Here is a 27650-nt window from a genome sequence, read left to right as displayed (position 1 = left end):
CTGCTTCACATTACAAAATTTTTCCAAATGATTCCATTTGAGTTATCCCAAAATGTTTAAAATATACTGCTTTGAAAAGTTTGACTCGCAAACAAATAATCATGTAACCCAAGGTCTGTCACAGGCAGTACTGTTTAAAAACAAACAAACCCACCCTAATCTAAAATTCTTAACTGAGGACTAAAGCCTAGTCAAGTTGACAGGCAAAACTGACCCTCCCCTACCAAGTTATTTGTTTTAATGGACTATTCTGACTAACTGTCACCAGCAAACATATATAGGAAAAAAGTGGCATTGAGTGAAATTACTACCAAATATTGTTGAAGTTAATATTCAAATTTGAATTGACAAAAATAGGAAAATTCACTACCATCAGAACAGTAAGAGTTTAATATTAATCAGCATCTATATGCACCTGTTCTTGACAATAAGGCACAACACTGAACATTAATAAAATAAAAAACTTATTTCACAGTCTTCACAACTGATCCCTACTTACTGTTGAATATTGAACATCACTGGTCTTAAAAAAAAAAAAAAAGCTTGAGGATGGCCATTTATCAAGTTGAAGGCATCATTCCCATGATTTTATGCTTTCCTTAAAATTGAAGGTACAAGATAGCACAAAAGTACATATAATATTCACATAAGGAACAAATAAAATTGCCCATATAATTAAAATCACCAATGACTGAGTAAACCTTAACAAATGAAAATGACTTTGCCATTAAGAATGATGTAAAACCTAAAGTGTTTTTTTTTTTAAAAAAAAAAAAACCCACCCACACACACAAAACCAATGCCTTACCAATTACCGGGTCAGGTGAAATGTTGCTTCTAGTCTCCTTCCACGAGAGCAGGCTGTTAAGGCTGGAGAGATCTGCAGCTTCTATATAATTGCTCATTGTCAGCATCATCTGATGAGCTTTTGCTATTCCGTAATGAACTTTGGTTTCATCCATCAGAGGCACATTTGTTAGCTCCGCTGTAGTGTCAAAAGCTTGCTGGAAGTATTCAGAAGCTTTGTTGTAGTGTCCCTAAAAATAGAAGAGAAATGATTTTTTCTTAATTTTCAGTTTACCATTTCACATGTCTTACCACCTTGACAAGTACCACACTGTTCTTTCAACAGTTATAGCAGTTCATCTTCAGGAAGAAAGTGATGGCAAGCAGAGTCTCTGTTACAACAAGGTTTTCTTTAAACATCAGGATTACTAACTGTGCGATTCTTGAAGTTAATTCACTAAGAAAGCCGTATCTATCAGGTTGAACTGTATGATCATAAGTTTTTTGGATAAAAAATATTTAAATATCAGCATTTTTATATGGTTTAACCTAATACATGATAGCAAAAAAGTTTGGAAAAGAATGAATCAATTCACATTGATATGGATGGTATTTTCTTACTTGTAGTACTGGATTTACCTAATGAAATATTTTTAACTAGCTTTAGCTATTAGACACAGTACAAGATAATTTCCAGCCAAGCTGTTAAGCAATCATCAGTGAAGATAGATGTATGTGTCTGTTGATTTAGTATTTAGTCTTGTTCTACCACATGCACATGCCATTCTTGACTGCGATTAAAAGAAAAAAAAGATCTTGGTAGGACTAATACCACCTAAATGATCGTTTAAATGTCCATCTCTTCTCCAAGTTCTCTGCAACATTTTAAATTACAAAAATTAAAGGTCTTTGTTGTTGTTCTTTTCTTTTTTGTTGTTGTTGTCATCCTCACCTCTCCTCCTAAAAGCTATTGCCCACAAATGAATAATGTTTCTCTAACTTTTATGAAGTATCAGGGCCAGGCCCAAGGACTTCATATATAAGTATGTCATTAGCTTTCATAAGTCATCCTATGAGAAAATCTTATTTTACAAATGATGAAACTGAGTCTCAGAGAAAAGACTGTCTTCTGCTGCCCCCAAGTCTTCTGAAAATCCTCATTAAAAACTTCCTCAACAAAAGATATTTTTAGAATTGAGCTATATTTATAAAAACTCTAGGCAACAAGATTTCCTTTCTTCACTGACATAACACTTGGGCTCCATTCTCCTCTCCCCTTCCCTGCCCTACCCTCACCTTACTCTCTATCGCATATACACAAAAACTTACATGCTTTCTCTTTTGAAAGGAAACCCTTATAAGGGAGAATGTTTTGTTATGGCTTTGTGAGTCATTCTCTCACAATATTTTATGAAGGAATTAGAAATAAAAACACCACAGTAATAGCTTTATACTACACACCAGTTCAGGTAAAGTGCACAGTCAACTCTATGCACCTCTGTATAACTGGAGTTCAGAGAGCAGTCAAACTGACTGAATAAAGAAGCTGCTGGCAAGGGAGGAGGGGGAGAAATAGGGCTTATGTGACAGTTATGAGCAGCACATATAACACTCTGTTACCTGCCCACAAGGACAGTTTAGGTTTGCCAATTTAAACAAAATCCTTCGACATTATACAAATAATAATTTTTGTTTGCTGAGATGAGCAATTCTTTCTCTTATTTCAAAGTATAATACATAGAATGATAGAACTGATATGAGAATAAGATTACTTAATTAGGAAACAAAACTATCAGATATGTATATGCCAATTAGTAAATTAGATGATTGAGAAACAACAGAAATATTGAACGTGAAAATAAAATTCATTGAAATTATAGATTGTCCTGCTAGACATCAAAGATATAGGATAAAATATATGAAAATATATGACTAGACCAAATATTTCTATTTCTAATGTGTTTTTTGTTTTGTTTTTAATTTCAGAGAGAGGAAGGAAGAGGGAGCAAGAGATAGAAACATCAATGATGAGAGAAAATCATTGATCAGTTGACTCTTGCACACCCACTACTGGGAATCGAGCCCAGAACCTGGGCATGTGCCCTGACCAGGAATCAAACCATGATCTCCTGGTTCATAGGTTGATGCTCAACCACTGAGCATCACTGGCCAGGCCAAATATTTCTATTTTTAAAAAGAGAAGTATAAATATCTAATTATTGTTATAGTTATAATTCTGAGCTTTAGGCTATTTATTGTTTTAGGTGAGAGGCTCAGGAAAATTAGAGACCAGGAATAATTAACATATAGTTGAATTTCCAGAAATTTTTTGGTACATTACTTCATTTATGTTAAAACAAACTCATTCATTCATCCACTTATTCATTGGCCATCTACTATATACCAGCCCCATACCACACATTGGGAATTCAGCAATGAAACAAGTTTACAATCAGGAGGTGAGCTAGCTGTCAGTGTAAGTATTTATGTGCCTAAAATTTTTATTAGATCTTATTTAACAAGTGTTTTTTCTCCCTTAAAAATAGGAGCATTAAAATGAGGTTATTATTCTTTTTAAAAAATTTTTTTTGAAAGTATTACATATGTCCCCCTTCTCCCCCATTGACTCCATCTAGCCCGCCCCCACCCCTCACCCCAGGCCTTCACCACTCTTGAGGTAATTATTTTTCCCTTAAATTGTGCCTAGCATTCAATCTTTAGACACACAACTGTCATAAAACTGGCATTAATGTAATTTCTCTAGTTTAAAACACTCTTAATAAAATACATTAATTCTCAGATTGAAGTGCTTTTATACATACCTTTTTGGAATGAGACATCATTAAGGTATATTATATTTCCAGAATTTTAATTCTTTAAGAGTTTAATATCTAAATTTAATCTATTCTCCAAAGATTCTGTTTAACCTTGATAGTTCATTTCTGTTATCAGTTAATCCCTATCCTATTATAAAATTCAGAAGATTCTAGTAGCTAATCCTGGTAATCTTAAATATGAATTTGAGAATATATAAATGAATTTATGCATTTCATGAATGCATCTTATTAGACAAGAACTTCATTTAATGTTATAAATATCACTGATAAGCACTTAGTGGACAATTTCAGGACAGGGTCTTGATGACATCATAGGCCTTGAAACAAAGCTTGTGTTATTACACTATAACATAGAATTTTCAAGCATGATTCTGATTCTTACTAGATCTTTTTTGGTGTCTAAAATGTTACTCTATCTCAAGCTCAGAACAAATGGGCATTTTCTCAGAAATAAGGAAGAATAATTTCGTACACATTTTTCCTACTACTTCAGTGTTGGAACTACGATTGTTTTAACTATGTGATTATTCTCTGATCTTATTAGGGAATGAGAAATCTCATTAAGTTATTTTCCCTAAAACATTCTCATTTGGCCACTTGGTATTAGTTATATGTTTTCAATGAACAGTCAGTCCAGAAAAAGATCATCTGAGGAGGGCAGGATTGGTGGCCACTTTCAGGACTATGCAGTAAAAGGATTATTTTACTACATAAAAGAGAATTGATCTAAGATAAAGGATATTTTTAAGATATGTTAATTTTAATTATAATAACACTATACCAATGAGAGAAAACTCCAACATTTTTCCAAACATACTTTTGTACTGTGGCCTTATAATAATAATATTATTTCTTAGAAATTATTATTAGAATACATTACATGATTATATGAAACCAGAAAAGGTTTCATCTTATGATGAGGGCCTTAAAAGGTAGACTGACGAGTACCATTAGATTTGCTTTTAAAGATTCACTGCAAGTTTTCAAACTGCCAAAATATTGTACAAGAATAAAATATATAAGTTTAGGATTTCAGAAGTGAGAAAAGACTACTCTTCAGTTATATAAAATTGGTTATAAATTTATTGATTGATTCAGCAAACTAAATTTTTAGCTCGCCAACTCTGAGCTGGGTTCTCTGCTAGATACTGAAATAAAATAATAAACAAGGCAGATATGCTCTTTGTTCTCATTAAGCTTCCATTCCAGCCAGATTAAACAACAATAGCAACAATAAAACGTCACAAATAAGAAAACGATAAGTGCTGCATGGAAAGTTAACATTAAAGTGTGACCCGCATTTCACTAGTAATGGCCTCTTGAATGAGATACTTTTATTTTATCCTTTTTGCTTGTCTTTCTCTCTTCTTTCCCATAACCAATCTGCTGCTAGAATTGCATATTTCTTTCAGAACTGCTCTTGGGACTGTCCTTTCTTCTCCTGTGGGACCTAGCAGAGGCCTCACCGCTGGGTTAGTAAAACGAGAATTTGGAGCAAGAACCACCAATGTCAGTGTCAGCTGGTGAGAGCCAACTATTATAATGAAGTTCCTTTGAATTTAAATATTTTAATTGACCTTCACATCTGAAATTATTTAGGACCTGCATTGGCTGTGAAGATGGGCATCAAGGTTGGCAGCTTGTGGTGACTGTGCCTGACATGGCACTCAGGTCCTGGAGGAAGAGGAAAAAAAGAGATGGTTCTCTTTCCAGTCACTGCCCTGTGCATCAACTAAGTGCCGCAGCCCTGGGGGCGTTCTGCACAATGTATGGGGGAAAGTGAGGATGCAATGGGAATAGAATTTTAAAGCTACTTTTTCTTCCCCCATAAGCAAGAAACACTTATACTCACTTTTTCATTGTAGATGTCACCAAGCATTGTACTTGCTTTCACAACATCTAGCTTTTGAAAATTGTTTCTTGCCAGTTTCACAAATTTCTTCAGGTATGTAATTGCTTCTACCATCTCTCCTTGGCTAGAATAAATAAAACAGGAAACTATTGGAGTATCATTTCACTTAATATCACAGTGAAGAGAAGATCTTGTGCATCTTTTGCTTTAGAAAGTGCAAGATGGTTATCAGGATAGTGAAATTTAAAGTGAAAATATCAAGTTAAAAATACATGGCTTGATTTTGTTGGAATATATAGTAAGTTACAATGTAAACCTTTTAACCTTCATGCATGGCTGGTGGAAATGTAAACTGCTGCAGCTGTGTTGGAAAACAGCTGGTCAATTTCTCAGAAACTTTGACATAGAGTTATCACATGACCCACCTATCCTACTCCTACATATATACCCAAGAGAAATGAGAATATGTCCATTCAAAAACTTGTACATGAATGTTCATAACAACATTGTTCTTCATAGCCAAGAAGTGGAAACAACCCAAATGTCTATGAATGGATAAACAAAATGTCATATATCTATTAGTACAACGGGGTATTATTTAGCCTCATTCTTATAAGAAGGAATGAAGTATTGATACATGCTATTATATGGATAAACATTGAAAACATACTAAATTAAAGAAGCCAGTCACAAATAGCCACATCAACACTAATAAAAGAGAAAAATGGTAGTTGGCGTACGAGCTACCCTTTTCATTGGCTAATCAGGGCTATATGCAAATTAACTGCCAACTAAGATTGGCAGTTAACTGCCAACAAGATGGCGGTTAATTTGCATATGTAGGCACAATGCAGGGAGGCGAAAGGGAAAGCAGGAAGAAGCCCCCTGCCACTGACAGTGATCAGAAACCCAGGGGGGAGCTAAGAGCTGGGGGGCAGGGCAAAGGCGGCTCTGGGGCCGCCTTTGCCCTGCCACCCAGCCATGATCAGAGAATCAGGTGCCTTTTCCGCCCTGGCCAGTGATAGCAGGAAGTAGGGGTGGAGCCAGCGATGGGAGCTGGGCACGGTCGAAGCTGGCAGTCCCGGGAGCTAGGGGTCCCTTGCCTGGGCCCAAAGCAGAGCCCACTATCGCGGGGCCGCTGCAGCTGCGGGTCCCCGCTGCCCGGGCCGGACGCCTAGGCCAGAGGCGTCAGGCCTGGGCAAGGGGCCGATCCTGTGATTGGAGGGTGATGGGGGTCAACGCCTGAGGGCTCCCAGTACGTGAGAGGGGGCAGGCTGGGCTGAGGGACACTCCCCCCCACCCCACACCCAGTGCACGAATTTTGTGCACCGGGCCCCTAGTATTATATAATTCCATTTACATGAAATGTGCATTAGGCAAATCCATAGGGACAGAAAGTGGGTCAGTGATAACCAGAGGCTGGGGAGTGGCTGCTAAAGGGTGTAGGGCTTCTTTTCAGGGTGATGAAAATGATCTCAAATTAAACTCTGTAAATATACTGAAAGTGACTGAACTGTAGACTTTAAAAAGGCAAATTGCACGGTATATGAATTATAACTCAATAAAGTTGGGTTTTTTTCAATAAAACCTTTTAAAAGTTTATGAAAGGTGAATGGTAGTTCGTTTTTGTCAGCATCCCTCGGCAGTGAAGTCTCAGGCATCCCAGAAGTTACCTATACAGGTGTTATATACTGGTAAAATGCCCAGAAAGACATCGTTTCTAGCAGAGTGCTTGGTATATACCAGCCATTCAAATAGTTTTGAATGAAGCAATGGTAGAAAGTTTGAGATGGGAAACATTTATGCAGTAGACATGAAAGCTTCCAGGTAAATTGTGAGAACCCTAGTCATGGGGTTGGATGTTTGAAGTTCATGACTGTAAACTCCTGTCTTCTGGATATTCCAGTAATATCAAGAAACCTAGAATGCTACTTTCTGGGGAATATGGTTCCTGCTTTTAAAGAGTTCCCCTGTCAATTTGGAGAGATAAATATATAAATTTGTGCATGGGATTAACTGTGATGGGTACGATGAACTGTGTATAGTGCTTTGACACTTGGAGCATATTCCCTTCAATATCCTCCTCACAAGAACACGTCTAGAACTTATTGTGTAAATTTGATCGTAAAAGGCAGCCAAAGGATTTGGAGCCAACTCCAGGGAATACAATGGTGAACTCAAAGCACCTATATAAATTTGAAAAACTGTCATATGTTTGAATTTTGAAATGGATCACATGTTTAGTGTATATGGACTCAGGCTCCTTGCTCTGCTCCCAGGCCTCTTCATCCTGTGCCTTTACTCAGATCTTAACACACACGCTGGGAATCCCGGCCGTTAACATCCCATCTTTCTCCAAATGGTTCTCCCTCTACTGTCCAGAACTTCCAGCTGACCCGTTTTCTCATATTTTTATCTTCCTGGGTATCTTACTGACATTAGAGTCTCTACCCACCCAAAGTTGACTCTTTCCAGAGTTCTAAGACTGTCCTCCCCCTCCACTAGATGCTTACTATGGGCAATTTCACATGCTGCTATGGCGTGTTCTAACTCCCGTATGCACACATGGAAAATCTATATTTCTACACCTCATTCTCCCCACCCCCGGACTGTATTTCCAAATGTCCAGATTTACTAACATGCAAAGGAACAGAATTCCCTCCAAGTAGTTATCTCCAAAGATGTCACCTAGTGATGAAGCTGATGGCATCTTGGAATCCCTCTTTAGGAAACATCTTCATAGTGTAGGTTTATTATAAAGCATTTATAAGTAATTTAATCAATTATGTCCCCCAAAAGGAGTTAGCCCTAGATATTTTTATGTGTTTTGTTTTCTAAATGTGACTCTAAATCCTTTGGCTGTTTGAAAATATCAAACCTACCTCTCAAACAAGATGCACATCTATAGGGGTCATTCAAAAGAATATGCCACAAGCATTTCAAAGGTGTGCGATTTATTATTTTTATAAATCTTGATTGTTGAAAGAATTGCATATGTCCCCCCCCTTTTTTTAAAAACAGGTGGTAGCAGGATTAGAGGTATCAACTTGCATAACCTCCTAAGATTTGACAAGGACCACATGCATGTTCATAGCTAAGCATTAGTATGTTTATAAAAATCAGGTAAATTGCTTTAAAGTTGCAGAGTGCTATGGTGCATATTAGAAATATCTAGCCATGAATCCCAAGTTTGGCCTTTTAATTGAATAGCTTTGAACACATCTTCCTCAGCTCCAATTTTCTCATTTTTAAAGTGACCACAGAGTGTTGTGAGATAAAAAATTACATGCATGTATAGCCTGGCACACAGAGATTCATTAAATGACAGCTATTATTATTATTATTATTATTACCTCTCAGTGAAGTAAAAAGTTATCATACCCACAGTTCTCTGCTTGATAGAATCTACCACCAGCTGAGAAGAAAAGTCAAATTAGCTAGACATTACTTTTAGAAAATCTTTCATTATGAATGAAACACCATGGTTTGAGGGGACACTTTGCAAGACAGATATGCAAATAAAGTCCTACTATCTACTTTCTAGGGGACATGTGTCAAAGAACTAACACTTTTTGTTTACTTGAGTATCAGGCACTATCAAATGCATTATATCTTCCTTTCTTACTGGTAAGAGAATGGTTTACATATAAGAAATAGAATGGAATTTTACAACCCCAAAGTTAATATTGCCTTTTATGATTCAATTCTCACCTTCTCATAACAAAATTATGAATAATCTTCTTCTACATTTAGGCATGGCTCAATTCTCCAGAAAAAATTATGAGTTGTTATGAGGATTATTTCAAATGCAGACATGAATTAAAATATTAAAAAGAGGTATACTCGTTGCTTTAATTTAAATATTTGCTTCATGGAAAAACAAAAATGATAGAACTCAAGAATATAAAAATATAAATAAATATATTAAGAATTTTGAGCAAACTCATAAATTTCTAGAACTAAAAAATGTTTGATCAAATTGATGTTAACTCTCCAAGCTCTTTCTTGGATAGTAGTATTCAAGAAAAAAAAAATGACATAAAAAAATAGAGAATTCTTTGCATATCACTTTAAAACCTTAGGGGAAAAATTATTGTTTTTATTTAGCTAAAATGGACTCACTGAAGCTTATTTATGTTAATGTTCCTAAAAGCTGATATATTTTTGATGGAAGTATATTTTGAATTAAGTTTGGCCTGCTGAGGATTGTTAAATCACAACGTATACAATCAAACAAACAAAAAAGCACAACAAGTTCAGTGTATAAGAAATACAAAATAGTATAAATAAAACTATTGCTGGGTGAGTCGAGTTGTTTTCCTCCCAAAGGAGCAACAGATCTCCAAAGCATCGAAAAGTATCTGGAACTTGCTCTAACAAATAATGCTACAGAAATAGCCTTCCCATTATAAATTATATGCTCCACTCAGTGAATACACAGTTCTATAGCCAGCAAAGCTGTTAATATAGCATCTGAAATATAAACATTATATGTTGCTTAAAGGATTTCTAAATTTAAAAGTTAGCCTTAGATTTAGAAGCCAGTCTTTCTTTAGAAGGGAAATAATAATTTTTTTTTTTTTTATCACAGAAATGCTAGGGATTACTTGAATGAGTTCAAGGACAAGGTTAAAATGTTAGACAAATATTAATTCCAGTTTTCTATATGCAGTGCACAGGTGCAACTTGAGCAGCATATTATGTGGTATAATCATTAAATTCATTCAACCAGACCTTAGAGAGTTAAAAACATATATTCTGAGGAACAGGACTCCTCGGTCCAAAGAATGAGAATGAGACAGTGCAGAATATTTGTGTATCAAGGTGATTCCAGTTTCCAACTGGGAAAACAGGACTGTTAACACCCACATCCCCTGACAACTGTCCAATTATGTATATCACACTTGGCCTACTGTTTGCAGTAGAAGTAATCAATAAAGGATGTGGTTGAGTGAACATAGATTTTGGTTGAACCAATGCATGAAAACTTAATCATTTACTCAGAGAGAAGAAATCAAATAGAGCAGAGATGAAGCGGCCGCCGAGGGGTTTGTTGATTGTGCTACCAAGTTTGTGGGCCACAGATGAAAGCAATAAGGCAAATGGAATCAGTGACAGGAAAAAATGTAAAACGCTGTCCTTAATTTCATGAATTAATAGAAATGTTTTGATGTATTTTGGGGGGTCATTTTTAGGAGATTTCGCATCAAAGCCTGAATGTTCCATTTTAAAGAATATATGGAAATTACTAGGGCATGTCATTTCTCTCAAGCAAGAAGAAATTAATTTTCAGCTGTAACAGGAAGGTAATTTTCAAACTTGAAACTTTGTACTGATTGATTGAAAGATGTCCACTGTGGAAAGTTTTCTAGGAAATAATTGAACCCAAGTTTATAAGAAAATTTACAAGGGCTATGGAATAAACCCAGGCCAATTGTGACCAAGGTGTCTTGAACAACTGTCATTTTTGTAATTTCCCCCCTATATAAGCCACCCTGATTATGTTGGAGAGTTGTGGCGTTTCAGTAAATGAGTTATTTCAGAAAACGAAGCCAAAAAATGCTGTAAGAAAAACTGAGGTTATTCCCCCTTCTATATTTACTCAAATTGTCTGTCTACATATAATAATATTTACTTGATAATTTCTCAACTCACTGTCTCTTTGTTTTATGGACTATAATTCTGGCTTTTATAGCTGTGTCATGGGCAATTGTTATGTTAGAATACTGACTCCTTTTTCCCCCTACTAGTATTTCAAGTAGGAAAAAAGGACATTGTAAATGCCTATTTTCTGTTAGGCTGCTTAATGTTATTCGGACCAATAGCAAAAATAACAAACCCAGCTCATTATTAAAACCTGCATCAATAACTCTAATACCAGGGATAGTTCTAGCATTACCAACTGAGCAGCTCTGCATTACCAAGTCCTCAGCCTGGAGGGAATGTGCTGTGTTTTTCAGTTGAAATCACAGTATAAATTCTTATAACCATTTTAGAAGCTTCCAGCCTTAAAGCCTATTCACCCTTCATGCATGCTCAGCTGATGGCCTCAGACACACATTTATCCCAGACATGGCTATCCTCTTCCATTTCCTTTAAAGAGATAAAATATGTTTATAGAGATAGGGCTTCCCATTAGTGAAGCCTGTGCAATTGCACAGGTTGGGAAAGAGATTTAGAGGTGATGCTAAGCTCCATATGCAGCTTGATTTATTCCTCAGCCGACACCACCGTAATTTCCTCTATTTTTGTTGAGCTCTATTTCTGCTAATTTGAGGACAGTTTAGGACTATGAAAGGGACATACATATATGTGTGTGTGTGTGTGTGTGTGTGTGTGTGTATGTGTCAAAAAACCACCAAGCTCTTGAAGCAAATTTTCTAAAAGATCACAAAATTCATATCAAAACATTTCTAGTAAGTAGTGGGCTTGATTTACTAAGGCTTCTCAGATATTTTGGGTGCTGATGTTGCCTGTACAGAACTTTTGGTTTTGACACATCTGCCCACCTCTCGAGTTATTTTGCACAGATGGAGAAGAACATGCCAAAACTTACACTCCCGGGAGCGCTCCTCCATAACCACCAGCAACACTGCAGATTTGGATTGGGAAGCTGTTGTGGACTTGGAACACTTTTGCCCTAAGACCTCACATGAAGCATCTCTTGTATTCTTGTGTGCTGCATAACATTATTAAATGTAAAGCCCAAAGAAATCATCAACAGCTTCATCTGCAATTTGGTTGATGAGAATCCTTACAGGTGGAATTAGTTTCCTTTGGAATAAAAGCGAGCTAGGGATAAGTCTTCCTGCCCATTATAGGTTTGCCCCAAGGCAGGTTGCTGGACTGTTGAGAATATTGGAATTGAATTGTCCCTATGACTACCCCAAACACACCCACTTCATATGTCAAATCTTCCAAAGCAATATTCTTTTCCACACCTGCATCCCAAGTAATACTTAAGCAGTCAAATTAAAACATTAGATTGTTGTTGTTATTGCCAATATTTACCAATAATTGTTCAACTCCCGCCCAGCTTTTACTGTATAGACCAGAAATTCAAACCCTGGAGTGGAGACACTAAAATATCCCAATGAAACACTAGGCCAGTGATGGCCAACCTTTTGAGCTCAGCGTGTCAGCATTTTGAAAAACCCTAACTTAACTCTGGTGCCGTGGCACATAGAGAAATTTTTTGATATTTGAAACCATAGTAAAACAAAGACTTATATTTTTGATATTTATTTTATATATTTAAATGCCATTTAACAGAGAAAAATCAACCAAAAAAATGAGTTCGCGTGTCAGAGGTTCGCCATCACTGCACTAGGTGAACACGTGAGAATTAGTTTAAGATAACCGCATGTCTCCAGAAGTTTCAAAAATAATTGTATTTTTGTAACCAAACACTTGTCTGCTCAATATGTTTACAAAAGAAAATATTTTCCCCTGGAGTTTTATCTCTCTAGTTACGTTGGGACACAATGTCATTTTGTAAAAATTATTTTATAAACACATTAACAGACACATTTATTTAAGTGTATGGGCTCGGGCCAGGTCTGCTACTACAAAGCAAGATAAATAATCCAGCCAGTTTTTACTGATTCTGAGCAGTGCTAACAGTAGGGCTAAATAATTTACTAATCAAATAGAGCTGGACAAAAGGGCACAGAGCTTGTGTGTCCCACATAGACATGAAATTGAATACATACGTATCTATTCTTTGTGTTCAAACATTTGCTTCTTTCCCGTTGTTATTTGTAAAGTAAAAGTGTAAGGGACAGCGGGGTTGCTCTTCCATGGGTGAGTCACTAATCTTTGCCTGGAGGGACCACGACACTCATGTGGCTCTGCCTTCCGTGAGCAGACGTCCATTCTCTCCTTGTACGTATGTCCATGTCCTTAACCATGCACCCAGTGATGACTGCCTGGCCTTTTATTTGGCATTTTGTGGGGCACCTTTTCGTTCATTGGTGTTGGATTTTAATATTTAATTAATTATTTATTTAGCACTTAAGGATTATTACATAATGATGACGTACTCTTACTTCCCTAGGCATAGGATGTTTTCAATGACTTTTAAATAACAATTTTACCTTTTAAAACACCACCCTGTATATATCTACAAGTAAAATATAAATGAGAAGAAATTAAACTTGACACAATCTATGCCTATATTATTACTACTATCATGATTGAAAAGCTGTATCTTGTATATAAGATAACACACCCAAAACCAAGGTCTTAACTTTGATAACTTTTCTTACCAAATCTTAGACTACCTTGCCTTACATTATAATGCTAGTGGTGCTCCTATATGATGCAATGCTTAAATGGAGTGTATAACAGACACAGCGCAATGAGTGAAGGGCCAATCATATACTTTCCAGGGAAAAATTTGTACCAGAGGTTTTTCATGTATACTTTCCTTAAATTTTCTGTTTTAAGTGAAATTTTGGGAATATTGTTTTTGCACCCAATTGTTCCTCCAGATCTGCTCTATGGAGAGATGTCTTGATGGAAGCAGCATGACTGAAGCGTAAGTGGACAGTTTCCTCCAAGAGGAGATCTGGCAAGGCGCGGTGAGCCACAGTGACTGAAGCGTACAATGTACTTCTATGCTCTCTGCTTTTTTAACCTGTGAGATGTGACCTGATATTCCCCTTTCACTCAAGGTCCTCACTAAATGTACAGAAAATAAAAAATAAAGTAATACAAAGGAGGAATAGACAGAGAAGACCTTAGATGCATAGCTTGAAATACCACATTGGTTTAAAATAACTTATGATGAAAGGGTCACTTAAGAAGGGCACTGCTTAAAATTTAAGCAGGCCGTAATGGAAAGCGACAGACCTCAAACAATTTAAGTCTTTCACAGTTGAGTGAATTCACAGTGACAGGGAGACAAGGATGTGCTAGCTTACCTCTGCAGGACTCTGGCTATGGCTTCATAGGCTCTCCCCAGGCTGAGGTCATCCTCCAGCTCCGTGGAGATCTCACTGTAAGTGTTGAGGTTCTAGCAGGAGGAGAAACACATGTGAAACGTACAGCACAGCCAGAGTGATTAAAATTAATAGTTGTTTTTAATGTTTCCATAAACTATTTTTTGTTTATTAAAAATTCATGTTGGTTTGGTTTATTTTTATCTATAGTATAACTTGTTTCACAGCATTCTCTTTAAGCCGTGACAGTGAGGTCTTACTTTCATGGTAATAATTCTTTTCCTGCACAATCCAAAATCGTCCAATTTATATAACTTAGGTGTGAATAAATAATTGAATGGCTTGCACCATTATTTTAAAATATGGGACTATTACCTAAGGTAATATAAAGCAGATTATAATATTCTACTATGGGAGCTTAAATATCACTTTTCTTTCTATAAATAGCTGTTTGAAAAACATGAATTTAGGTGCCAGGCAATTTCTAAATCTATCATTTTATTAGATGCATTTCTCACAGTTTGTACACGTATTCAGTATACACTAAAAGTATTTCTTACAAATGTACTTCATTACCAACAATCTCTTCAATAATCAAAAGATTATGGCTGCCACAGTCTAATGCATGATATTAATTTAATTTAATTTAACGCTGACATCATCTGTATGGTATCATTTTTCTTTTTATTCCTTTCCCCTTTTGATGGCCTAGAGAAGAAAAGTGCGTAAAACAAAGCCCCCATTCCTTCTTCTTCCTTCATTGTTATTTGAACCAACCTATTACACACAGGAGGATACAGGAAATCTCCAAAGACCTCTATGGAAATCCTTTTTGTACATTTTCTAAGAAAGAATTAGTGAGAATCATTTGACAGCGTTGGGAGAGTCGGTATGAGGGAGGACACCAAGATGACCGTGGACCATGGCCTGAATTCGGAAGCTCAGAGAATTAAGTATTAGAGGCAGTGTTGGTCTTCTTCTTTACTTCCTAAAAGTTAATTGTTGGGAAACAATTTAGAGAAGGCCATTGGGATACCTCATAAGATTTGGGTTTCCAAGTGAGTGCTTGGCAGATACTCATATTAAAACTTACTGATACATGCTGACCCAGTTTAATTCCCACTAAACCTGCAAAGTTCAAATGTTTAATTATCATTGTTAAGGCTTTTAATAAACCTGTATAAACCTGAGAATATTCTTCTCACTTGGTCTTGCATACTGACAACACCTAGACTTAGTTAGATATGCCTTGACATAGACCTTTCTGAATTAAGGGGAAGAACTCCAAAATTTTGTGAATTCATGAGGCCTGATTGAATCCAAGTATAAAAATTTAGCAAGCAACTTTCTAGTATCTTTTTTGGTCCATATATTTTTATTTGACATTCTAGAGCTTTAAGATTTACTATTATATTATGTCAAAAATAGTTTGTTTTCAGCAAATATTGTTACCGTGTGCCAGGTGCTACAACATACCCATGGAAATCTCAACCAGTAGAGAGCATGCCTGCAGCCCTCGAGGCCTGATGCAATTGTGGGAATTAGTGATGACTGAAGACAGGTTTCTCTAGGGCTTACGGTGCTTACACTGTGCCACTCCCCCATGCCTCCGGCCACCAGAGGCCCTGAAGCAGTACAATAACATATGGGGGTGCCCACTTTTACTTCAGAGGTGGGACTCTTCAGTCCAAGGATAAGAGGGTAGGTGCCCAAGTAACTATAGATAGATGCATCCATGTTGACAGCTCTCATCTCACACCAGTGTGCCATGCTTCCTTCCAGGGAGCAGCAGGGCCCAAAACAGCTCAGTCTGGGCTTAGGTTTTGGCTTCAGACTTGATTCTATAGAAGCTTCTTCCTAGAGCCAGACGTGGTATGGATGCTGGAATGAATACTAACCGTAGAGCAAAAAGACTTGGTTCAAGTTCCAATTCTTTCAAGCTTAACATATGTGGGCCAGGAAGGCTCCCTAAACTTAATTTCCTCAGAAGTAAAAAAGAAAACCCACTTCTGAGAGTTGTTGTGAGGCTACCTTAAGGTAATATAGAGTGCGATATTGTAAACCTTAGGACAGGGAGTCTCTGGGAATAACCAGCCATCGGTGAATGACTCCTGGTGAAAGCTTTCTACCTCAAGGCAAAGACTCAAATTTTATCTGTGGTTTGAGAAAGTTCCTGTATCTCCTTTACTTACAAATAGGAAATACATAGGCAGTGGGAAGAACACAGGTCATCGCTGGTCCAATAGAGAAACAGTCAATTACATGAAATCTATGTTGAGGACCTTGGTAAGTGCAGTAGAGGAGCTCATCTAAATCAAGGACAAGGAACCCGTTCCTCAGGAACATGAGCACTATTGTGAGAAAGTAAAGTCAGGTGAAATCATAAGGAGAATTCAAGGCAAAACCCAGAAGACTGGTGAATTGTATAGTTCAACCTGAAGGGAGTAGAAAGGACATCGTTAAAATGAAAATTAAGAAAACCCATAAAAGTAAGTGGAAAGAGAAAGTGAGATTATGAATTCTGAAAATAAAGATGTTTTATATTGCTCTCATAGTAAGCAACCTCAAGTGTCTTTTAAAGTCAGCAAGGTATAATTTATATTTTAATAAATATTGATCAACTAGAATCCTTAGACAAAGACTAGAACCCCTTTTCAACGAGTACTTCAAGTGACAAGCTACAGTGTGGAGATCTGAGGGATCCCCCTGTAACTTGATTGACTATCCCATGGCACGCAATATGCTGGAAACAAGTCCAGGGTCTGGAAGATTAAAATCTAGCATCACAAATAGAAGAAGAAAGAATAAAGAGTCTCAGGTACAAAAAATTTTGTTAAATTGAAAATTCATTATATATATTTAATTTTTATAGACAATGAACCTAATCAACCTTTATCAAAAGACAGAGGGAAACACTGATTAAGCGTACTACAATGTAAATTTAAATGAACACCAAATTGTGCATGATAATGAGGTTGCCAAAATTGGAAAAGTCAGGTTACATACCTAATAAAAACTGAGTGCTACATGACCAGTGGATCAAATTGTTTCAGTGATTTCAGTGAACAATGGAGATGAAGGTTTGACAGTGATTTCACTGCAATGAACTCTATCTTCCCACTAGAATGAAATTTATTTACTTGGAAAGATATTTTCAAATAAAATCCAAGTTCTTAAAATGAGATAATTTATATCAGTCACCTAAAAACAAAATTAATAGCAGCAGATATGAAAGTCAGGTATTTGTAAGTCACTGATACTAAAAAAGGTAACTATATGCTATTTTCATTTCCTCTCATTATCACTTTAAGAATGCTTAATAATGCTCAACCTTCAGGATCAATGTGTTATACAAAGAACTCCTTTAGTACATTCCATTAGCTAAATAGATGTAACTGTAAGGTAAAATTATATATGTGTAAAATGTATGTATTATTTCAATTCAAATAATATATATATATATATAAAAATTTTACTAGAGGCCCGGTGCACAAATTCATGCACAAGTGGGGTCCCTTGGCCTGGCCAGAAATCAGGACTGATAGGGCCCTCTTGTCCAGTTGGGGGGTGGGGGGGAGGGACCGTGGGAGGTTGGCCAGCTGTGAGAGGTTGGCTGTGGGAGTGTACTGACCATCAGGGGCAGCTCCTGCATTGAACATCTGCCCCCTGGTGGTCAGTGCATGTCATAGCAACCAGCCATAACGGTTGCTTGGGCTTTTATATATACACACACATATATATATATTAGATATAACCCTGGTCTTAAAGATCTTACTATATAAGGCAATAAGACTTACAGACATTAAAATTGTATAGTGCTTTAAGTCTGTATATTAGATATAACCCTGGTCTTAAAGATCTTACTATATAAGGCAATAAGACTTACAGAGATTGAAATTGTATAGTGCTTTAAGTCTGTATTAAGGACTAAAAATTTAGTCCAAGGACATTGACTTATTAAATACTGAATGGCTTCTATCTTCCAAGCTTTGATCTTGGTGCTAAGGCTACATCAGAGAGTAATGCAAAATCCTTGCCCCCACACAGTCTACACTGTATTTAGATGATTAGGAGATGATTTGGAGTGAAATAAATAAATAAGTGAATTTCAGCTAGTCATAGGAACATTGAAGAAAATACAACTGGGAAAGGCTTCACCTAGAAAGAGAAACTCAATCTGCATTTTAAACAAATGATAGGAGCTGGGTCAGTAGTGAAGAGGGGCAGCTTGAGCAAATGACTGGAGACGGAAATGAGTGATAAAATAAGGGGAAAAAGTTTTACCGGGTACAGAGAAGCCACAATGTCCAATATAAAAGTTTGTTTAAAAGGTTATACATAGAATGTTTTGTCTAGTAACATGGACCAAGTAATCAAAGTTCTAACTAATGACATTAACTGACAGACTTTCCATGTGCAATTTAACTTTCTGATTACCAAGAAAGAATTTGATTATTGTTCTAAAAGTAAGGCTGGTCATTCCATTTCATCCATTTATTCTACCTGCACATAAAAGTAGTCTTTTTCAGGATTTTTTTGTCTTTCTACTCTTGAGGCAGCTCAATGTGCTTGGTTAAAATGTGCCACATTCAAGATGCAGCAATTGGCTGCCTTGTTTCCCATGATTCCAAGTTTTCAAAATTTTATCTAGAGTTGTTCCCATGTCTAGGGAAAGGAGAGGAAATATTTTTCTTTCTCTCATGGCATAACCTAGAGCATGCACAACTCAAACTAATACTGATCGGTGGCGTGAAGTTTAAATGGACCTTGTGCTCTGCCTGGTGACTCTATCTACCATTGTCTCTGCAGGAAACTAATCCAATCCATAGAAACTACTATATAAATAAGTTCTTGCATCCAGACCATTTGATGTGGAAATTTTGTAAAACTTGTAGTGAACTCTTACCTTTACATCATATTTCTGCTATTTTTTCCTATATACAGTATATTCCTCCCTCCAGTTACCACCCGCCACCCCTCTGCTCTCTCTTAGTTATTTCAATATTTGAAATCAGTTGGGACTTTTACTCTGAGGGGATAGACCAGGCTTTGGAAGGGCCCTATGGGATAATTAATCAAATCTCCCTCTGGGTGCTCCAATTTTCTCCAAATATCCTAAGCTTTCAAGTCAGGCAGACCTACTAAGGAGCTGAGTGACATGTATCGAGTGACTCAATGCCTCAGGTATAAAATGGAAATGAATAAAGTCTACCTTGAAGGGAAGTTATGAATTTCCAATAAGATGAGGTGTTTAAAAGCACCCACGAAGGTCCTTTTACAAACAGTCCTCTGTGATTGTCCAGGTGGCACATGCACAAAAGCAGCCCTGACACAGAGCGATCATTGCCCAAACTGCGTAAGTTATTTTTTTATAAATCTAATGAGAAATTGAAAGGTAAAGAATAATAAGCCTGACATTTATATAAAAATGTGTACATCTTTACCTATCCTTCCCCCCACCATTCCTACAAAAGTTTGAAACACAGTTATGTGTAGGAGACTTTTACAAGCTAAATAAGGGTACAAATGGAAAGCACATATGATAAAAATAGAAGTATTTTTCATTTCATTAAAAAATCAACAGTACCACCCTGGCAGTGTGGTCTAATTGATTAGGCATTGTTCTGTGCACCATAAGGATGCCAGTTCGATTCCTGGTTTGATCCCCAATACGGGGTTTGCAGGAGGCAGCCAGTCAATGTTTAGCTCTCTCATATTGATGTTTCGTTCCCTCTCCCTCTTGTTCCCTCTCTAAAATTCAATAAAGAAACTAAAATAAAGCAAAACAAAAAGTAAACCCACAGTACCCCCACTAAGGATTTGAATGAAGCAAATCCTTACTTTTCCCAATATCTAACCTGTCAGTTCTCAAATGGGGACAATTTTGCCCCCTGGAGATATCTGGCAATGACGAGAGACATTTTAGGTTGTCCTCACTGGAAGAGGGGCTCGTGGCATCCAGGGAGTGAAAGCCAAGGATGCTACTCAATACCTCACAATTCACACGTAGCCCCTACAACAAAGATTTATGCAATCGCAAAGGTAAATAGTGCTTTTATTGAGAAACCTTGACCTAGCCTTCGCTTGAAAAATTATCCATACTTGGAGACTACCTCCTCGTGAGGCTAGCCACTCAGCTACTGGAGAGTTACGTGAGAAAACTATGGGCAGAGGTGACGCAAAATCTGTAACCTCTGCCTGCTGGCCAGGTTGTGTTTTGTGGGACGACACAAGTTGGTTCCCCTTCCCTGTGACAGTTCTTCCAATCCCGAAAGATGGCTGCTTTGCCGCGTCAAAGCCCCCAGACTTCCAGAGGCATCCGGGGTGCTCTGAAACAAGCGAGAACAAAGACCCAACAGCTTAGCTGCATTTGAACATTTTATTTGTAGTTTCATCTGCAAGTCTAAGAGTCCTAGAAGGGCTCAAATAAGCCCACTTGGACAAAAATATGTCTGAAAAACCATAAAGGGGGATCCTTCAGATCTGTCTGTAAACAAGAAGTTACGCGTCCGTTGCCAGGGGTGCATTTTCTTAACCTCTTTCTTTCTTGTTCACATTGAAAGGCAGCACAATGCACGTGTGGCTACACATTCCCTACACAAACTCCAAATTGTGCCTCGTCGTAAGAAAGCTCCACACTGGGCTCAATACGATGCATTACTTTGAGGAGAAAAAGGCAATGATACAGCTTTATTTTTGTGTGATAAGAAACGTAGAGATAAAAATCAAGTTGCCATCTTGAGCTTGAAATCACTGTCAAATCTTATCGGAAATACATTTATTTTGATTCCTGGCAATCTAACCCCCTTTAGCCATTTCACAGTTGGTGATCAGAAAGGATGTTTCTGCCTCATTTACAGTGTCTGAACCTGATTCAGACAATCACCTGCAACATTAGTCAAGAAATCGATGGCTAATGATTTCTGACAAGCACTGCAGTAACAGGCTGAGGATAAGACTGGGCAGCACCAGTAGTCAGAGCGTCTCCTGGAGCCAGCAGTAGGCAATGGTGGAAGATGATAAAAACGGAGCAGACAGGGCTGGTCTCACATCACTTCAAGTCTCTTAAACACTTTGTGCAAGAGCACAGTATCTGTCATGCAATAAACACATAATCCTTCCCTACAAATATGTTATATGGAATCAACACTAAGGCCATCAAGCATGCAGCTCCATAAACTGTAATACACAAAAGTAGTCAAATATTTTGCATTCTGCTGAAACTATAAGTTAGGGAAAGTGTAGCCTTACTTTTTATATTGATCATTTGGAGTATGTACTCTTTCTCCCTGAAATGCATTGCTCACCATTTGGACTGCTTACATCGCCCAGCAATAAAGTGAAGGCCACTTGGGCTACAGAAAGGACTGAGTGTTAGAAGACATGAGTTCTAGCTTCTCTTCTGCCGTGAGCTCAGGGTTTGATCTCGGATAGGTAACTTGGTTACCTTGAGCTTCGGTTTCCAAGTCTGCAAGACAATGGGGTGGGACAAAATGATCTAGAATTTTCTCTTCCAAAAATATGACTTTGATTTTAGGACTCTCCATTGATATATTTAGTAATTCAATATATGCCCTAACTATTTTCAATCATGTATCTTTGGCTTTAAAATCCCACTAAATTTGTATTTAAAATTTTTTTTAATGATGACTCATTTCATTCAGTTAAAATTTTATTTTCATGCTACCCCCTCATTTGAACAATCTTGTATCATCTTAATGACCTACACTTTATTTTATTTTTTTAAAAAATATATTTTTATTGATTTCAGAGAGGAAGGGAGAGGAAGAGAGAGATAGAAACATCAATGATGAGAGGGAATTATTGATTGGTTGCCTCCTGCATGTTGGACCAAGCCCACAACCCAGGCATGTGCCCCCAACCAGAATTGAACCTGGGACCCTTCAGTCACAGGTGGATTTGCTCTATCCACTTAGCCAAACCAGTTAGGGCTACATTTTTTATTTTTAAAGTCCCTACAATGAAATAGGTAATAGCAAGGAGAGCTGAATCTACAATGGTTTTTGATTCATATTAAATAGCAGTTATTATAAATGCAATGACCAGTGCTCTTCAAAATTAGCAAATTTTTCTTTTACAATCTGAAATTTTAAAGAATTTGATAAAAATTTAAGGTTATCCTTAAATTTCATAAACTGAATTAGAGTTGCTAGTTAATTTCTCACATGCTAGGTAGGAGTTTGTATTGCATTTTCAAATGTTATAAGGATAGTATTATACCTCAAAAACTTTCCAATAATCTTCTCTCACCTAAAACTCTCTACCCATCCATGTACAGATGATTCTCAAATTCCAAAACAATAAGATAAAGTTCCACTTACAGTTAAAAATAAAAGTTTCCTAAATAATAAATTGGAATATATTGCTCAAAACTGCCAATTCCTAAGTTGGTGATACAGTTTTGTGCTATGTTAATGAGGGACATATTAATGAAGAATTTTTATTCTAATTCTCAGTTGTTATTTTTATACTATAAATCTGAAAGTGTGGACATATTTATCCTGTACAGCCCAATCATAGTGTGAGTTATATTCTATAGCACCTTAAGAAGAAAAATTCTCTGCCCTTAAGCTCCTGTGAGAGAAATCCTTTGGAGGTTTTGTTTTATATATTGCTTGGGGGACCTGGACCAAAGTGAGTCCAGTAATCTGTGAGGTGGCCTCATATAAAGTGTTCTGTTCAATGGAAGATTATAGCCCAATCATGTTCTCTTAGGCAATCCAGACTCACTGAGAAGTTAGTGATGGCAGGAGTGAGAAGGTGCTCAGAGATAAGTGAACACCAAGACAGTGACCAAGTTGTGTCAATAGAGTGAATCAAACTGACGGCTGCTGCTGAGGGGATAATGAGAAAATTCAGCCCTTGTCTCCTAGGGGTCCTCCAGTTCCCCCAAATCTTTCGGTCTGGGAGGCCTGCTGATCCTGGGTATTCCTTGGATAGGGTCTCTCTCATTGCCACAGGAATCTTTACAATCAATTCCCTTACTTGCCGTAATCTGAAAGAATCGCTTTCTTATACCCAAAGAATAAAACTGAGAAGTGCTGAGACATAAAAGGGTTCTCTAGAGCTAAAGTGGCAAGTAAATAAGGTCAAGCCTTTTCCTCCTCTATGTTAATCAGTGAGAGACTACAGGTTGATTCTTTCCATGGCAACAGGCCCGTAGACACAGATTATATAAAGGGGTGGGGCTGGGGAGGAAGTTTGTGTATATTTTTAAGTTGAGAAATGATCAATCTCCACTTGGCTATGTTTACATGATGATAAGTGAGTGTGAACAATAATTCCATTATACCCATGATGACATTGAAAGTAATTTCAGTTCTCTGTTATTTATGGAGACCAAAGAGAGCGCTGGCAAAATGAATCAGATGATATGCCCACCAAATCTAATTTGACCAACTAGGTATTGTTACTCTTTTTTCAGGGCAGAAATGTCAACATCACTGTCCTGCTGGACTGTGTCATGCAGGCCTTCCACTCTCGGGAATGAGCTCACTTCTCTCCATCTCCACATCCTTCTGCCCGCATTGGATTTCACACCCGACTCTTTCAGTGCTTGGGTACACACACACACACACACACACACACACCACTTTTTTGTGCTATTGTAGCACTTACCACAGCATTAATATATCTACTTATTAATATTTGTCTCTCTCCAATTAGATTATAAGTGCTGTAAAGACAGGAACCATTTCTGTTTTGTTCTCCGTTATACCCCTAACTCCTAGTCTTACGTTAAAGTTGACAATTGTTGAATAAATATGGTAGAGCCTTTGCAAAGTACTGGTAGTGAAGTACTTGCAGAAACATTAATGTGGATTTCATGATATTTTATATGCTATATTATAGTAATTATATTATATATATATATATATATATATATATATATATATATATATATATATAACTATTTAATTGGCTTAAAGAAGAATAAGCTCTTATGTAAATTATTATATAAATAGAGGCCCGATGCACAAAATTTGTGCAAGAGTAGGTCTTCCTTCCCCCGGCTGCCAGCACTGGCTTCCCTCCGGCACGCGGGACCCGGGCTTCCCTCCAGCTGCTGGCAGGCACCCAGGACCCAGGCTTCCCTCCAGCCGCTGGCAGGCACCCAGGACCCAGGCTTCCCTTGCAGCCCTGGCTTTGTCCAGAAGGTCCTCTGGAAGGACTCCGGAAGGACGTTCGGTCTAATTAGCATATTATACTTTTATTATTATAGATATTAATATATTTACATAATATATTACACCTATTTATATATTTATATCATATTAGATAATGTTTTACATTATATTTCCCTTTTTTAAAAAATAACTTTATAACTATGGTAAATGGAAACTATATGAAAATTTTCAGTTAATAGCCAGTTCTGGAGAGTTCAAGTATCAGAAAACAAGCCAGATTCCCAAAGGAGGATTTAAATGACCTTTCAAAATAACATAGAACCCCTATGTAAATGTGTGCTTGTTTCATCTAGTCGCATTCTCTAATGAATGTGTTTTCCCATTATGAGTGCACATGGCCTCATGCTCAGTGAGCACAGGAAGATCAGAGGCTGAAATCATGTTAAGTAGCCAAGGTATCTTGAGGAATAATTCTTCCAATCTGTGGAGGGAATACAAAATATCTTTTTCTCTTTCTTTTCATCTAGAATGATGAAAGACTAATGTAGTTTCTACTTTCATAAGGAGTTAAGACAGAGAAGTAAACCGTGAAAAGTCACTAGCGTGGTGACAAGCCGAGTTCCTCGGCCTTCCCCAAAGTGGCCACCGGAGCCGCCTTCTTCCACTTGACCTCTGGACAACATGGTTTATGCTCTATGGGACCAAACCAATGAGTGGTTTCTATCAGGGAGTGACTTCCTAGATGGTTTTAATAAACACTAATACTGTGAATATTTCTCTATTTCTTCATGAACCAATTACCACTAGGAGATTCGTCTTTCCCTTGGCAGGAGAGCCAGCTTCTACTCATAATCCCTTTTAATAGATTTCTCCCTCATTTAAGGCAGGCTTCCATAAAATTCCATTTTCTTTCCCCTTCTCAGAAATCCATGAGCGCCCTGAAAAACATTTGGAGCATATTCTCTCTGCACGATTTGATAACCTTTCCACCACAAGCCATTATTCTGGTAAACTCGGTAAACCCTGATTTAGATCCATGATGTAATGATTTCCTATCGGGCTATGTGAACACATTTCTTGAATCTTCCCCGAATGCTTGCATGCAGAGGCAGCTTTGTCTATTACCCTTTCACCGAGATAAAAGAGACAAGAAAGCAAGTTATGAGTCATTTCCATTCTGACAGATGAGACAATGAGTGGAAATGTGACGCCTGCCAAGAGCTTTTATCAAGTAGGTTATACCAGCTAGTAATACGTGCGAATAATGAGTGGCTGGAATCTTCGGGGAAACGGTGGCAATAGGAAACGATTTCTGATACTTCTGATGGGGCTCTGCCACTCTTGGAATTCCCTGCCTTCCCAGTAGAGTTTTGGCCTGACAATAAACAACAGTTTAGTACTTTATCTAATCCCAGGCAGGAGGCGAGTCCAACAGCAAGCTTTTGCAGATGTTCACATCCAATAATCTATCCATAATTGATGAAACAGGGAGGTCAGATGTAATGGCTGCTACTGTTCCAGCAACAAATAAACGGTTATTGACAAAACAAGCCAGTGTGGCACAGAGCGCTGAGCGGTGACAGGCACGGGACGGATTCCTCAGTGAGCCGTGTGGCAGGAGGGCCATGCTGACACATGAGCAGATGGAGGCAACTTGGAAAGGAAAAGGGAGGTTGCTGAAGTGCGGAAAAAGATGGAGACAGGCTGAGGAGGAGAGGAAACTGAGGAGCAAGCCCCGGGCAAGGCTGCGGACTTGGGTAAGTATGAATGCGTGAGCAGTTCAGAAATGCCTTGGAACGCGTGCACTGGGATCCAGATGTCTGCTTGCTTTCACCACTCACACAGCTGGCTGTCCAACCGGGCAGCCTGGGTGCCTCTGACGCCAAAGTGGACGCGTGGAACCCTCGGTGCCCAGACCCTCCCACTGAGAGACATTCGTTGGTACTCCACTGAACACTGAGGCTTCCTTTTCTTCCCCCGTGTATTAATAAAAATCTAGGAGAGTCTTATATGCAATTTTAAGAATATTTGAAGATAAGCCAAAGATGCAAAATTGTGAAGCTAGAAAATTTCTCCAGACTGGGACTAATCCTGAAATACATGCAGCTTAAAATCAAATTTAATGCAAAGAAATGTGACTGAAAGGCAAAGTTTTTTTAAATAATAAAAAGCAGACACTGCACTCTATTCACCTCAACCTAGGCAAAGGATAAAATGAAGGCATTAATCGAGTATACTTTTATTGACTGAATAAAATTCAAGATATTTGAACCTAAATAAACAACTGAAATCTTATACTTCTGTTCTGGGGCTAAAAAATAATGTTTTCCCACAGTTTACTATGTAATATTATAAAATGAAGAATGGTAGAATGAAATGGTAGTTATTATTGCTATAGGTAGTCATAAAGAGACTTGGGACACAGATGTTTTAAATATTAATATTCCTAAAATCACTTAAATCAATTTAACACTCTTTAGTGGTTTATTTAGAAGTGTGATTTATTCTCTACTTTGCAGCCAATGCCTTTGATCAGCTCTGAAATAACATATGAGCTGAAAATAAAAAGGCAAAACAAATTGCTGCTACCGTTCTTATAGTAAGCTTTAGGTTTGATAGCATAAAGTAGGAAATTATCTTTGGCGTTTTCAAATTATTACCAATACTTAGAAATGGATATTATAGAGCCCAAAGGACTGGTGGAGATCATATCTGGAATCCCTTGCTAGTGGCCCTGCTTCCTAAGCTCAGCCATCCTCCCAGCAGGGGTCCCTTCATTGAGCAGTGTCGCCCTGCTCCAGGCCCCAGGACCACGTCTGTCCCCGACGTGCCAGGGAAGAAGCTTGGTATCACATCAGTGTGCGTAGATTATATTCTGATCTCAACCTCTGTTATGGTGACCTGGCTCTTACCATGTCTGTTTAGACCAAGCCCCCACCATGTGTCCTAGCCTTGTTCTCATGAGCTGTGTCCCAGTCTTGTTCTTCTTGATTGAATCTCTGTCTTGATACCTGATCTGATCCCTACTTATTGAAAGTCTGGAGACCTACCTTGCTGCCATCAATATGCTCACATTAGGAGTCCT

The 27650-nt window shown here is 37.7% G+C and overlaps 1 protein-coding gene across 1 annotated transcript in view; it reads right to left on the bottom strand.

The window, feature by feature from the left end:
• Positions 1–27650, bottom strand: part of TTC29 (tetratricopeptide repeat domain 29) — a 155461-nt gene that overhangs the window by 50459 nt on the left and 77352 nt on the right. The window contains exons 9-11 of the mRNA XM_059695312.1: positions 14400–14491; positions 5476–5599; positions 809–1037 (exon numbers count right to left, since the gene is read on the bottom strand). Of these exons, the coding sequence (XP_059551295.1) occupies positions 809–1037; positions 5476–5599; positions 14400–14491 (445 nt within the window). The remainder of the gene's footprint in view (positions 1–808; positions 1038–5475; positions 5600–14399; positions 14492–27650) is intronic.

This window comes from Myotis daubentonii, chromosome 5, assembly GCF_963259705.1.
Source record: "Myotis daubentonii chromosome 5, mMyoDau2.1, whole genome shotgun sequence".
NCBI lineage: Eukaryota > Metazoa > Chordata > Mammalia > Chiroptera > Vespertilionidae > Myotis > Myotis daubentonii.
Note: the sequence above shows the minus strand (reverse complement) of the source record. Positions and strands in the feature narration are given on the sequence as shown.